The sequence below is a fragment of the Dipodomys spectabilis genome, unplaced genomic scaffold, assembly GCF_019054845.1.
Source record: "Dipodomys spectabilis isolate Male_0828 unplaced genomic scaffold, ASM1905484v1 ptg000210l, whole genome shotgun sequence".
NCBI classification, from domain to species: Eukaryota; Metazoa; Chordata; class Mammalia; order Rodentia; family Heteromyidae; genus Dipodomys; species Dipodomys spectabilis.
In genome coordinates, this window is record NW_024870887.1 from 2,981,739 (window position 1) to 2,997,473 (window position 15,735).

At 48.5% G+C, this 15,735-nt stretch overlaps 1 protein-coding gene across 1 annotated transcript in view; it reads right to left on the reverse strand.

Moving 5' to 3' along the window:
• Positions 1-14,930, reverse strand: part of Cib4 (calcium and integrin binding family member 4) — a 44,326-nt gene extending 29,396 nt beyond the window's left edge. The window contains exons 1-3 of the mRNA XM_042696708.1: positions 14,821-14,930; positions 14,404-14,438; positions 4,884-4,980 (exon numbers count right to left, since the gene is read on the reverse strand). Of these exons, the coding sequence (XP_042552642.1) occupies positions 4,884-4,980; positions 14,404-14,438; positions 14,821-14,874 (186 nt within the window). The 5' untranslated portion in view covers positions 14,875-14,930. The remainder of the gene's footprint in view (positions 1-4,883; positions 4,981-14,403; positions 14,439-14,820) is intronic.
• Positions 14,931-15,735: the final 805 nt, after the last annotated feature.

Consider the following 15,735-nt stretch of genomic DNA (forward strand, 5'->3'; position numbering starts at 1 on the left):
CTTAACCACACTGTGGTGTTTAGAGGCAAGCCATTCCGGAGGTGATTAATCAGATAAAATTAATTAGGATGAAGCACCCAAGATTGAATCCTGATAGCTTTATATGGGGGTGGGGGAGAGACCACACACAGAAGAGACAGACATGTCTCTTACGTCATGTCTTATCTCATGATGAAATGTAGCCAAAGGTAGACTCTTACTAGAACCTGCAGGATGTTATTTGGATTTACAGACTCCAAAACTGAACTAAATGTATTATTTTCTCTATAAAGTAGCCTGCCTCGGGTATTTTGTTACAAGTAACAAATAGCTGACTAATGCAACACTCAATGATACACTAGTCCACATTATATAAGTACATTGGAAGGATACAAGGCGTGTGTGTAGGATGAGTCTAGGGATAGGGAGAAGATCTAAGCACCTCTGGTGGGAGTCAAAGGCTGAGCTATCAGCAAGGGCAACATAGAGATGTGGGGGCAAACACAAAAAGAATCAGCTAAGAGCTGAAATGGAAGCCTTGGAAGAGGAGGCACGGAGCCAGCCTTGTAGGGCAGCTTCACTCTGTGCATGCAAAATTTCAACCTGAAAAAAAAATTAATTTTAAAGTGACCCTATCATCCCTATCCTTTCTTCTGAGACTAAATAATTGTCAGGATATTTTTGCTGTCTTTCAGCTTTGGGAGTGATTTCTTTAGAAGCTATTTGAAGCAGATAGGCTGCAGCCCATAAACAAGATTTAGAAAGACCCAGGGTCTGGGCCATGCCCAGATCACCAGCCTGTGGTACCCAGATGGGGCGGTGGAAGGCAGTCAGAGGCTGCAGGCAGGCCTTCTCCCTACCTGCCCTAAGCTCAGGAGCCCCGCTTCAGGCCCTGCCGAGGTCATCCCCGGTAGACACAAGGACACTCTGGGCCTGGAAACTGGAAACCTGAGTCACATCATGCCACACTCATCATGTTTACAGAAAGCATGATCATTATGTACAGGAACAGAAACATTGAGCTAATTGACTTTTAAAGACATCAAATACAGCAGACAAACAGAACATAGAAACTCCGCGTGTGAAAGAGGCACTGTGTCCCAACCAGCAGGTGCCCTTGTCAACAGTCTGTTCCCCACCGCACCCCACCCCCCACCACCCTTTTCCACCCAGAACCTTCTCACGCCTCACTCTCAGTAAAGGGCAGACCCTTCTTCATTTCATAAACCCCGTTTTCCATGAAGAACCCAAGTTAAGAAAACAGAACTTTCTTCCCAGACCACTCAAGCCCCTGAGCCAAGTCTCTAGAGCTCCCTAGGGCCCGGTTCTCCAAGCAAGTTCCAGAGAAGGCTCTGGGTAATGGTGAGTCATGAGGCTCCCATCCCTGGGCCGCCGAGAAGACAGGCCCACCCTGGGCTGCACCTTCCAGGAAGTCTCTCCTGGCTTCTTCTGGGAAGCAAATGTTCTGCCTATCCCAGAGTTGGGAAGACAGGGACAGGGACTTGAGACTTAGGGGTAAGTCCTCCCAGATAAGGCCAAGAGCCAGTGGCAAAGTTACTGACAACCAGGGACAAAGGGAGGAAAAATTAAGGGCAAAAGAGGATCTGTTTAGAAAGAACTGTGGTGTTTTGTTTTGTTTTGTTTTCCTTCCTGGGGTGTGATGCTTCTTATGCCTTTGTTTTAAAAATCAACATCTTTTAAAACTGAAATGTTGGTGATTCTAGATGACATATTTTTTTTTCCAGTGTCCTTACTTGGCAAAATTGAAAGTTGATACCTCTAGTCCCTCCTCGAGAGAAACTTTGTTTCTGGAATAAAATATGTCTGAGAGATATCGTGGTTGACATAAAAGAAAATCAAGACCCCTCCAGGGCCAGAGCCACAGGTTCCAAGGGACAGGAGTCACCGGGCATTTCTCCCTCTCTATAGACAGTTCTAATCATTAGAAAAATGTTTCCTTGTATATTTGAGAAACCTGCACTGTCCTTGAGCCTGGAAGGACACCTAGACCACCTGGAGCCAGGTCTTTGCTCTTCCAAGGCCAAAGACAGCCATCTGCCTACCGGAAAACAGGATCTGCCCCCCTGTGCCCCACCTCCACCCTTCCAGCTTTCTCCAGATCACTAGGGTGTATCTGCTCCTCTGTCATCGTCCCGTCCTCTCCCTCTCCCCTCTCCTCCCCCTCTCCCTCCCCAGCTTTAGGCTTATCCCTCTTGTGGAGTCATTGCCCAAGATCACACAGCCAGCAAGTGAATTCAAACCCAGACCCTGCACTCCTGGACTGGTGATACCTTGTCCCCAACCTCTCTACATGGGGCAATGGCTCTAGGTCTTCAATTCAAGAGATGGTTCTAGTAGTTTTAGATCAGTTGGAAAAGCAACAACAATAGCACAAAACACAACCACAAACTACTAGAGGTAACCGGAAATGCAAGACACTAACAAATTGTCATGGAAGAAGTTCAAAGGAAATAGGCCTTGGCTTATTAGGTCATGGCTGACAGCCTTTGAAGTGAACTAATGGATAGGTTTTCCCATACTTTGGCTCTTCTGTGTTCTCTACAATGAACTGGCCTTCATTTATAAAAACAGAGTAAAATGATGATCCTTTAGGAAGGTTAAACAAGAAAAGCAAAATTCAATTTATATTGCCCAAGACTCAACTTCCTAGACATTCTTCAATGAACGAGAACTCTAAAGAAGTCCTGAGGTCTCAGCTCTACCCTGGGGCTGACCTCACTTCATCTGCCCCTCACCTGTTCTTCTGGAGCCCTGTTGCCCCATCCCCATTAGGCTTCTGCCCCTGAAACAGGGAGGAGCAGACTCAGTATAAAAGAGGAGGCAGAGGAAGACAGCTCACCCTGGCTGGGTCCCCTGTTTAGTACATGTGAAACATGCAGAATGTTGGGTAGGGCTTCTCCTATGGGGTTCAATACACAGCCTCTAAGCCTTCAGGGGCAAGACTAGAGCTATATAAGGGGTTTGGAGCCACTAAGACCCTCCCTGCCAGCCCTCCAGGGTTGGCCTTTCCCCTGGAACCTCCCAGACACATAATCAGTGCTCAGCCAAGGCCTGGGCAGAAGTAGGAGCCCACAGGAGAGTCCCACACAGGATTCCTGGGGCAGGATGGTGTTGTCTCTACCACCCATAGCCATAGGTAAGTTTGACTTTTCAGGCCTCAGGTTTCCATGGATAACAGCAAGGTGGGAAATGCCTTGAAACGACTACACCGAGTGGTCTCAAGATTTCTTTCCAGCCTTAAAACATTCAGAGACTAAGGCACTAACCAGTGACCCTACCCCTTACCCCTGGATAGACAGAAGCTCCCCATCTAGTCTTGCCTCTTTGGCTACCTCAGTCTGAGTTGATTTAGAGCACTCCTAATATCTCACATGCCTGAACTTGAGTGGGTACAGGGTGATTTCATATGGTTGCTGAGACATAGTGGTGGTCAGCACACCTGTCCTGAGAGTGGCCTCCACTATCATCTATATTTCAAGCCCAGCTTTGTGTTTTTCTGTCCCGTCTCTGTCTGTGCCCCTGAATAAGGCCTGTGACTTGGGAGTCATGTAGCCATTGGTTGAATAATTCTGTATGTCCCCACATCATGTCTCCCCCTCAGGAGCCAGCCCATCCTCCATGGCCCGGGGCCTCTTCCTTGCATGGACCTCAGCCTGTTCCAGACAGGAAGGAAAGTGGGCTCTCACTGCACAATGACAAACTCAAATCATTATTCCACCAAGATCCGAATGACAAATAGGGAAGTCTGACAGAGCCGTGATTTGTGAACCTGACATCGCTTCTTGGGATGTACAAATTTTAATTAAAATCTCAGGAGCGACTGGGGAGTCCTTTTAATGTGTACATCTAGACTCAGCCAGGCCGCCATGGGGGGAGGCCAGGGCCTCAGCCTAACAGGGACAAAGGCTCAGTGACTGTCTCTAATGGACTGGCAGGCAGGTAGGACCTGCTCTGGCTACTCCTTCACTCCACCCATTTTATAGAGAGCAGCTCAAGACCCAGGGAAGTGGCTCACACAAGGATGTATCCATATCAAGGGCATAGTGTGTGTGTGTGTGTGTGTGTGTGTGTGTGTCCCATCTGTCATCTATCCTGGGCATTCAGAATGTAGGATTCAACCCAGGAAAAGGAGAGAAGGCCAGGAGACTACAAGTATTTGACTCACCTTCTATCCAATGGAAGCCCCTGGCACAAGACAGTCTGGCTAAGCTGGGGCAGAGATGAAGAGAGGGTGTCAAGAACAGAAAGCAAGGGTCCTTACTTTTCTGGCTACACCCAGGGAAGTTAGAAGGTGGGTTGGGAGGATAGTTCCCTGGCTCCAAGTCTTGCATGTCCTAGATTCTCAGGAAAAAAAACCTGAGAAGGACTAGAGAGAGCTAGGTAGATGGCCCAGTGTGGCTCCCTGACTTCCTAAGGCTCTGACAGCCCTGTGTGGGACCCAAATCTTCCCACCCTCACCCTGGTTTGGGGCACAAAACATAACAGAAGGAAGGAGCTGGTACAGGGGTCTCTGGGGTGATGGAGTGAAGTAAATGGTGAGCAGCAGAGGCTCACAGGCAGGCCTGGGAATGGGGTGAGCAGAGCCAGCCTGAGCTTCTAGCTGAGGCCACATCTCCAACTGTGAAACCTGGCTGAGTGGCACACACGGCTCCTAGGCCTCACCTGTGATACAGCAATGGTGAGCACCCCTATCCTGCCAGGTCTGATGGGAGATGGAGGACAAATAGAAGCATGTAAGAGAGCCTCTGGAGCCTACATCCTGCTGGGAGGTCCCAGGGCCCCCTGAACATTCCTCAGCATTGAGGACCCACCTAATCCCACCCCTGCCACATCTCCCTCACCCCAGTTAGTCCCCATGACACTGGCCCCTGCCCTGGACTCACCCTCAAGGCCGGCAGGGAGCTGATCTGCTCCATGGTCAGTGTGGCCTCCTTGTAGCACTTTCCCACAGGGCAGAGCTTCAGGAAGGTGTCATGGATGCTGAGGAGAGAGGCAAGAGGAGACATGCTGGGTGTGTGGAGTAGGGAAAGGGGCTAGTCAGCCTCTCTCCCATGTGGGAGCATCCTTTTTAGAGGAAGGGAACTGAAGATGAATTGATGTGGAAAGGGGGGACAATAGCCAGGCATGGTGGCATACACCTGTGAATCAGCTATGAGGGAGGCAGAGATGGGGAGGATCAAGGTTTGAGGCTCACCCCAGGCAAAAATGAGATCCTATTTCAAAAATAACTGTAGCAAAAAGGGCTGGAGGTGTGATTCAATGGTAGAGTACCTGCGGAGCAAGTACAAGGACCTGGATTCAGACTCCAGGAACACCTTTTTTTTTTTAAGCCCACAATAAATCTTTCCACTATTCTAGAGACATCCCAGAGCCCTCTAGGGTTCACAGAACATCTCAGGATGCAAAAATAAACCCAGCAGGAGGAGAGGGGACCAGCTGTGCTCCACCACCTGGAACACACTCCTCAAGTGGTTGTTCTAGAATGCCACAGCTGGCAGGTACTTCGGTGATGGCTCAGTCCAATCCCATAGGCGCCAGTGGAGAAGCTGGGATCCCTGTCCTGGCTATGCACCCACCCCCATCCTCCGCACAGAGGCAACTCAATCCTGGTGAGCCAGGATCAGAACCTTTGTCCTGGCAGCTCATAGATGTGCATGGTCCCAGTAAAACATAGAACTGAATGGGTTCAAGTCCTCCTGGCTCTCTGCTGGGCTCCATACTAGCACTAGTGGAATCTGCAGAGGGTAAAATGATTCTGTGATCCCAGAGAAGAAAAGAACAGAAGGGAACGCTATCCTAGGCTACTAGAAGATGTCCCTCACACCCCATCCTGGACACGAGTCCTGGCCTACCAATAGACTCTTGGATATACAAAACCAGGTACCAAGGCAGCCAGTGGAGAAGAAAGGATAATGCCTAGGATCCTGGAGATCATACACTTCTCCCCGCATGGCTATGTGACCTTAGGAAACTTGGTTATCGCTTCTGAGCCTTTGTCTCATCATCTGGATAAAGGGTGATTAATATGTCTTTTGGAGGGCTGTGGTGCAGTCCAGTATGAGCAAGAGGACTCTGTGTGTAGGTGTGCACATCAATCGTGTGTGTGTGTGTGTGTGTGTGTGTGTGTGCACACGCGCACGCGCACATTAATCTTACTGAGTGCCAGGAGACAAGTAATTAAATCAAACTAATTCACACTCAGGAGTGAGTGACTAAAAGCTCCCTCAATATCATTCCCTGTATGGGTTTGGTAAATTCAATTGAACTTTTGGTTGGTGCAACTGAGGGACACGTGAGCAGTGAAGAACTATGGAGGGAGACCTTATGTCAGAGATTCAGAGGTAGAGGAGGAGGCTCCCCCAGAGCCCCAGAGCCTGCCTCCAGCCGCTCATCTTGTCACAGCTCACTGACTAGAAAACATCCTGTCGATCTCTGCCATGGGAGAGTGGAAAGAAAACAAGCTGTGGTTCTGTTTGCCCACTGCCCTGCCCAGCTCTGCACCCCAGGAGGTTGAACTCTCCCAACCACATGCAGTCCATTCCCTCGCCCTTAGCCTTCCAGAAGGCCCTGAGAGAGGGGTTAGGATCTATCCTGTCTTCTCAGGCTCAAGGGAGGCTCTGGCCACATCTGTGTCCCTCCTGCTCAGGCCCTAGGGGCCAGCTGCCACCACTCCATCCTCAGCTGAGTACCTCCGGCCCAGGGTTGATGGTGGTGGATCAGCCCTCAGCCCTAGGCCTCTGAAGATTTCCTTCACTCCATTTCACCTTCCAGGACCCCTTGACCTGCTTGGCCTTCACTTTCCTTATGTGCAAAGGAGATTGTGGTCCCTGCCTTGTCTGCTTCCTGCTGGGAGGAGACAGATCAAGTGGACAGACACATTCAGATCCTGTCCATCTACTATTAGCTGTGTGACCACAGGCAAGTTGTTGCACTTCTCTGTGGATTCTGATTTTGACCATCTAATGGGAGGCAATCATGTCTGAACGGCACTGGCTGGCTCAGGGAGGGTCTGGGGGATGAATAGGAACTGAAATGTTTCATGACACGCAGGGACAGTGCCATAGCCCTGCTGGCCTCATGGAGGGACCCCTGCACTGTCATCAGAGGCTCTCTGGAAGTTAGGGAGGAAGCTGAAAGCAGGGTATGGTAAGGGTAGGGGGACACACTGTCCTGGAGGTGTTGGGATGGGAGGTGAGCAGTGCAGGTCCACAGGAGGCAAGGACAGCCATGTCTGCTGGTGACTCTAGTGGCCTCTAAGGAGCCTGGCAAGTGGGGAATGGCTGAATGCACCAATAGGAACCTACTGTCATTGTCATTGTTGGAACTGCTGGAGTAGTGATCACACACACACACACACACACACACACACACACACACACACACACACACACACAAAGCAGCAGGCCATTTTTTTGCTGGTTTACTAACAGTTCTCTCAGGCAATGTGCCCCAGATGACTGTACCTACTGTCCCCACTGGGAAGGACCACCAAGAGTGCTTGCTGCATGATCCTGCCCTCGTGGGCATTCCTCATCTTTCCTGACAATCCTGCAGGGCCAGCACCGCTATTGCCCTTACAGAAGAGGAAACCGAAGGTGTTGGAGGGGAAGTGACTTGCGTAGGGCCACATGGTAGTAGTGTTACAGCCAGGACCACCGACACCAAAGCTCTTTACTAGGAGTCCAAGGAAGAAGCACCAAGGGAAAGAGGACCAGCTTCCCTCACCATCCCTCTCCACGTGCCAGATGCATTCACATCCACGCAGACTTCTGTGACAGATGGGGTGATCTTTCCTACATACAGATGGGTAAACTGAGGACCAGAGAGTGTGTGCAAGAGACAGTCGAGGAATGATCCTAAAACAGCTTCTTTGGGCTGTGCTGCCCACCTCCTGAAGTGTCTGTCCTCCCCCTTGCAGGCAAGTGAGATTCTTGTTTCCTCCAAAGCCTCTAAGGCTAGAGCGCTGCCCAGACTCCATGCCTTTCCAAGCAGTCATGGGACTGGCTGCCGGCAGACAAATCCTGGCTGCATCACAGCTGCCACAAAATGTTCTCCTCCTCCAAATATGGATCAGCTGACTCTAAATGGAACTCCGAGTTAATCACTAATGGACTCAAAAGTCAAAGCCATTTGAGAAACTCACACATTCAAGCCTGCCAGCAGCCAGGCAGCCCGGGCGTGGCTCACTTCCACCCTGGACTCAGAGATTAAGAAAGGCTCTACAAGGCTGACTCCACACCTCCCAACTCTGCAAGTGACCTTGAACCCACCATGCCCCTCACAGGCCTCAGTTTCCCCTCTACAATGAAAATCTCAGTGAATCCCATCCCCCCTCCCGCTCCCTCCGGTTTAGAGCATCCATCATTCTAGCTTTCTTATTCACCTCTTTGTCTTTGAGACTCCTGAGTTCAGTTTCCCAATTGGAATCATGTATGAGTTTGTAGAAAGATCTGTGACCCCCTAGCCTCCTAGGCCCTGGACAGGACCTAGGTATCTACGGTTGCAACCACAAAACCAACATGGATTCAATGCAAGTTGGGTTTCCACTCCTCTGGTCCTCATCTGGGCTTAGCAATCTAGGATTCTCCCCAAGTCCCCGCGTCAGCAATCTATTGCCCTATGGTCTGGCCTGGGAATCTTTCTAAATGGCCCTTTGTTGAGACCGGAAATATAGCTTGTCGTCTCCTGCTCTGCTTCTTCCAAGCTGTGTGACCTTGGGAAAAATCACTGCATTTCTCTGAGCCAGTTTCCTTATTTTCAGAAAGAGATAATAGTCCCAGGATGATGACAGCTTCCACAACTCCCGCACTGAGTCGTGTGCCAGGCATTGCTCACACGATGACATGGATCCCGTCATCTCTCTGTCCTCCCGATGACTTTGAGAGATTAGGTGCTATGACTCATCTTACACGGGTTTCTAAGTACAGAAACTGAGGCTCAGGAGAGTAGGACACTCAACCCAGTCATACAGCTAGTGAGTGTGGGAGCTAAGCCTCAAATTCAAGCTTTTGACTTCTACAAAGTAACTGTAACACTCTTCCTGCTGACCTCCACATGCTCTGGGAGGACCCAGAAGTTAATGGCTGGCCAAGACACAATGTGGAGATTGTGTTAGGGGTCTCCAGGGTGCAAAGAAGAAAAAGTGACCTTGTTAGGATCCAGTGGTAGATCACTTGCCTAGTATATATGAGACCTTGGGTTTGATTCCCCGTAAGGAGAGGGGAGGGAAGGGGAGGGGAGGGAAGGAGAATTAAAGAGAGAAGAGGAGAGGAGAGCAGAGCAGACTAGGCAGGAGCTAGGAGTGAAGCTTTATGCCCCTCAAGCAGCCCCATTCTCAACCCAAAGCAGGGCAGGAGAAATTCTTGCATCCAGAGAGTTCCACCCAAGCCTGGCCAGCAGGGCCAGAGGGCTCTAGATCAGGCTGCGTCCATGAAGCCACCTGTGTTCTCTTTATGGCCCCAGCCAGAAGGGTCTGAGCTCCTAAGAGGCTTCTGGGAAGTAAGGGCTTCTGGAACATCCAAGAGAAAGAAAGCCTTGAAGCTTAGACTGAAAGGGATCAAGCTTTCACAGAGGGAAAGAAAAGTCCCACAGGCTGGAATTTTAGGGTTCACAGAAGCATCCATGTGTCTGTCATACATAGTCTGCTCTCCCCAGAGGGATCTGGGATCCACAGATCTAAAGACCTGGGCTGGCCTATGACCTTGTGTGGATCACAGCTTCTGTCTACTACTCCCTTGGACACTTTTTCCCCCCATGAACAAAGCTCTGTCCAACCTTGTTATCATCCAGGCCACGTTTCTCTGTCACATTCATAGGAAAATTACAACCTATTATCAGATGTCATATAGTAAAATTGTTGGAAGCTAACCGAGGCAGGAAAGTCTGCTAAACAATTATCTCCACTAAACTACTAAAGAAAAAAGCCAGAAGTGGAACTGTGGTTCGAGTGCTAAAGTAACAGCCTTGAGCAAAAGCAGCTCAGGAACCTGCATGCAGGCCCTGAGTTCAAACCCCCATGTGTATCTAATAGCATTCTCTCTGTGTGTATCAGTCTAGCTTACTAAAGCAATACAGTTAAACAGGCTAACAGCACAGTTTATGCTATAAAGTTTATAAGTAAAATGATCAGTCCCAGTACTCCATACCACCTCTCTATCCCTCTTCTCAAAGGCAACATTTTACAAACATCTTATTAGTCTTCTTGGCTTTTCACTTAATAGTTGCATAGTATTTCTGCATATCATGCTGGTACTGCCAATTGTCAACACAATTAAAGACATTATTATGTGACATCCTCCAATAAAAACAGGATTTATTTTCCTCTATGTCTCCTTTCTCCAACCTCCCAATATAAAATAATTTGTGTGAATTGATATTCACCGTACTTTACTATTCTGAATAATTGTTATTCAAAAGCATTACTCACAACTAAGCTCCCTAAGTGTCACAAGATTACTTTTTTTTTTTTTTTGCAGTACAGGGGTTTGAACTCAGGGCCCTGAACTTGCTGGGTAGGCACTCTACCACTTGAACTACTCATTTTACATTGATTATTTATTCGTCTCATTTCATGTCCTAGTCAGCCTGAACTGTGATCATTCTATTTGTGACTCCCATGTGACTAGGATGACAGACACCATTGCACCCAGCTATTTTTCTTACCTTGTCCCTTGGGATCACAGGTGCATGCTACTGGGCCTATTCATTGCTGGAGATAGGTAGTTTCAAAAAGTGTTTTGTTGTTGTTTGTTTTGTTTTTTGGTCCAGACTAGCCATGAACCACAATTCCCTGATCTCCACCTTCCCCAAGTATCTAGAATTACAAGCTTGATTACTGGCCCTGCTACAATTTCTTTCTTGCAAGTCTTTTTTTTTCCAGGAGTTGATACTCAGGTTCCTGGACCTCTCTGGGTGCTTCATCCTATCACCTCAACCCTAGAGCAATTTGGCTTAGCTAACTCTGTATCATGCGTCTATATGCTTTGCACTTTTTACAGTATTGTTGGCTTTTCTCGTCTACTACTGATCTCTTAGGTTCTTTTTGTCCTTATGGTTTCTTTTTCTTTTAATTCTCTACTCTACTCTTAATAGAGAAAAGAGATAGAAGATGTTGTGTTTTCCATGTTAACTGGAAGCCCCTAAATTTACTCTCTGAATGTAATCATTTGCTTTGGCCTTCTCATATTATTATTGGAATATAAACTCGGGGTCTTGTGTTCTTGCTTATGGCTGGTGTTCTTCCACTTGAACCATGCCTTCAGTTTTGACTTTTTGCTGGAGTCTCACAGACTTGTCTTACCAAACCACAGTCTTCCAGGTCTCACCCTCCTGAATAGCTAAGATTGCAGGCATGAGTCTCTGATTCCAAGTGCTCTTCTTTTTTCTAAGGTCAGAATCCCATTGACTTGTCTATGAGCATTGATGCAAGCAGAGGGTCATGCCAAGTGCCTTTCCTATTTTGAAGCATGGGAATGTTCAAGCATCTCCAGGCCTTACCACTTGTTGCACATCCTCAGTTGCTTCCCAGGCCATGGTCTGAACAGACCACCTTAAGACCTGGATGGATAGCTCAGGAGGGAGGAGTTCCTGAGGCTGGCTTTTTTCCTCAGAAGACTAATACAGAGCAAAGGAGAGGAGGGGAGAAGGCAATGTTCAAGAAAAGAATCCCAGATATCTCCCATACTCCTCCCTCTTCTCAGGTACTCATTATCACCAGCAAACCTGTCACTAACACATTCATCCTTGGGGTCCAAGGATACTATTCAAAGGTGCCAGGTATGGAAAGGAGCCTGGCCAGTTCTATTGATGAGAGGACAAACCAATGAAACCTCTGTAAGGACCCTCGTCATGCTATCAGCTTTTAAATACATCTGCTCCTTTCCTAGCACTTTTGTTTCTTTGTGGATTTTTTTGTTTGGTTTGGGGTTTTTTGTTTGTTTGTTTGTTGCAATACTAGGGTTTGAACTCAGGGTCTTGCACTTACTAAGCAGAAATTCTACTATGTTTTGCTTTATTTTTCTGATATGTCTAACACTTTTGCCTAGGCCAACCTCAGACCATGACCCTTTAACTTCTGCTTCTCATGTAGCTGGGTTATAAACATAAGCAACTGCATCTGGCTTTTTTTGTTTAACTTTTTTTTTTTCTTTGGTTAGTCATGGGGCCTGAACTCTGGGCCTGGGCGCTGTCCCTCAGCTCTTCAGCTCAAGGCTAGCGCTCTACCACTTGAGCCACAGTGCCACTTTTGGCTTTTTCTGCTTACGTGGTGCTGAGGAATCAAACCCAGGGCCTCATGCATGCAAGGCAAACACTCTACCACTGAGCCACCTTCCCAGCCCAAAAGCAGAAAAAGCCAAAAGTGGCACGGTGGCTCAAGTGGTGGAGCGCTAGCCTTGAGCTGGAGCTGAGGGACAGTGCCCAGGCCCAGAGTCATGCCCCACGACTGGAAAAAAAAAAAAAAAAAAGCCAGGGTTTTTCTATGTTGTCCTGTCTTTCCTGGAACTTCGTATAAAGCTCATATTAGCCTTGAACTCATAATCGTCCCTCCCAGCAGTTCTGTGGGGAGAAATTTCCCCACTGGATTTAATCTCATCTTTTTGATAAAGCATTTTGTACATAAATGCGTAATATAGCATCATTTATAAAAGTAAAAACCATAAACAACTTAAGTACCCATAACAGAGGTTTGATAATGAATTATGGTTCATTCATACAGGCAAATGACCCGTAGCCATTAAAAAAGAATGAGGCAGATCTTTATGTGCTTTGTGCAAAACTGGCTAAGAGGAAAGCTTTAAAGAAAAAAAAGGCACAAAGCAGAATGAGTAGGAGGATATATGGGTACCACTGGGGAAGGATGTGTATGCGTCTATTCATGAAAAATTCTTCTGGGATCCTGGGTAATAAACTCACAGTGATCAGGGCCTGAGTCATAGAGGACTGGGAGGAGAGAATGGAGACAGTTATTCTTCTTTGGGGACTTGTATCCTATTTGAATTTCTAGGCATGCTCATATATTATTTCATTTCATTTTCATTTTTTATTTCTGACTCACTTTTTAGAAGATATCAATAAGAGTTATGTGGGCAGTAAGATATGGGCCATTAGGTGTCTTATCACATATTTTTGTATTTAATCTATATTACTTTAAAAAAATAGGCCAGGCACTGGTGGCTCACTTCTGTAATTCTAGTTACTTAGGAGGCTGAGATCTGAGGATCATAGTTCAAAGCCAGCCCAGGCTGGAAACTCTTTTTTTTTGGGGGGGGGGGGGATGGGGGCCCGGTTGTGGGGCTTGAACTCTGGGCCTGGATGCTGTCCCTCACCTCTTCAGTTCAAGGCTAGCGCTCTACCACTTGAGCCACAGCGCCACTTCTGGCTTTTTTCTTTTTGCTTATGTGGTGCTGAGGAATCGAACCCAGGGCCTCATGCATGCAAGACAAGCGCTCTACCACTGAGCCACCTTCCCAGCCCCTGGAAACTCTTATCTCCACTAAACTACCCAAAAGCCAGAAGTGGGGCTGTGGCAAAAGTGGAAGAGCTCTAGCCTTGAGCAAAAAAAAAATCTCAGGGATAGCATCCTGGCCTTGAGTTCAAGCCCCAGGACCAGCACAGACACAGACACAGACACAGACACAGACACACACAGACACAGACACACACAGACACAGACACACACACACAGACAGACACACACACACAGACACACACACACACACACACACACAAGAGAAACAGCACAATCCTGGGTTCCCTGGTCTCTGGAGCTCCTTGTGACCTATTTGTACATGGGGAGTCTCATACTTGTGGCCTCCAGGCTAGACATGGTGTACGGGTAGGTTTAGTTCAAGCCGAGAGGATGAGGGGAGGAAAAGGGACCCCAAGTCTAAATGGTCTCCCCACCTTTACCCAAAACTTCCTGGTGTGGGAATAGGGCCTTTGGCCACTCACCCATGAGCCCACTGCCTTCACGATGCCTCTCTCATACACAGCAATCCCTAGAAAGCCCTGGAGGGAGAGTCTCAGAGACAGGCTGAGAGTCAATGATGCATCCAAGTTCCCCAGCCAGTGGGGGACTGGGATGGGCATCAGCCCTATGATTCCTAAGCCTTTACTCTTTCCACATTATCCAAAAGAAGCCCTGCCAGCTCTATGACACTATGAGGAAGTCCTGTCTTAAGTGGCCGAGAAGACACCACAGCCCGAGCCTGGTGCTGCTCTCGTTGCAGCAAGCCCTTGGGGCTGGCGTCCTTCTCTGCCTACTGTCCAACTACAGCCCCAGGGCTGCATAGCTCTGAGCAGGGACCACATTCAGGGACCAAAGTGAGCCTGTATCGGAGAAGACCCCAGCTTGGGTTGGGGTGGGGGAAAAGAAAGAAAGGGATAGCAAGGTCTTCTACTTACCACAGGATTTCATTTCTGGTCAGGAAAGTCAGAGCCTGGAACAAATCAAAGAGGTGACCTGACACTTAGTCCAGCCCCTTCCTGGCTCCTTAGGGAAAAGGGAGTGGGGAGCTGCAGAGCAGGGGTGGAAAAACCCTGCTCTCATCTCATAGATGGGAAATGGAGACACTCCAGGTGGAGGTAGGGAATGTCTGAGAAGGGCAGAGGAGGAAATGGTGCCCTCCCCTTCTCCCTGTCATGGCAGGAGGCATAGCAGCACAGAGACGAGATAAGAAGCAGAGCCCAAGCCTGGGCTCTGGAGCAGGAGACGCTGGGGGAAGGAAGCAGGAAGACTGATCTAGAACCTCAGGTAGGAGTTCTTGCCTTCGCCCCACCTGTCCTGGGAAGCCCCCAGCATTTCTGGCCTGACCTACCCACCTGGTACTCTTCCAGGTCTTCCCAGTGCATCTGGTACCTCAAACACTGCCCCATGCCAACCCCAGCCTCTGTCCTGCCAGCAACAGAACCTCAACCCAAGGGCTCATCAGTTGCTACAACCACTGGATCTAGTTGCCATGGTGACCTGCATTCTACCTTTTGCCCCTGAGTTGGCAGAAGTTGCTCCAGAGTTCTTTTGATTCCCCTGGGCTAAGAGACATCATCCTTAAAACAACAAATGGAAGGGAAGCACAATAACAGTCTTGAGAGACACGCTGTTGGCTCAGGAGTCACCCTGCCTGGGATCGAATCCCAGATCTGCCACATGATGACTATGTAGCCGAGGGCAAGCTACACAACCTGTGCCCTCATCAGTGAAGTGGGGATGATAACCCAAGGACTGCAATGGGAATTCGAAACACTGATGCTGATAACAAAGCCGGGCACATAGTAAGTGCCAATGCAAGTGTGAGTATCATGTCCCAAATATTGTGTTGGGTGTGGGATACAGAGATAAAGAATCACAGACCACAACCTCAGGGGTAACCTAGAGAACACAGAAAAAGGTCTTCTGTGCCATGAATCAGGTCCCTGAAGGAATAGAGAGTTCATTCAAATTCCATGACATAAAGTTTCAAATACAGGGGCTCTGCATAGATGTGAAGTCACAGGTAAAAAAACCACTCAGGACAGAGTCCACCTGGGCCTCCTGACAACTAGCTGCCACCAGCCCTGACCAAAAGCATCTGGAATGAATACCTCAGCATCACGCTGTGCTCTCCCTCTGACCTGGAGGACCGAGAGCTGGGGGTGGGACGTGGGGGGAGTGGGACAGGCACAATTCTCCACAAATGCAACCACACACTATTTCCTTGTCTGCCCTCCACGGAGACAGAGCCCTCTTTCTTTTACTTA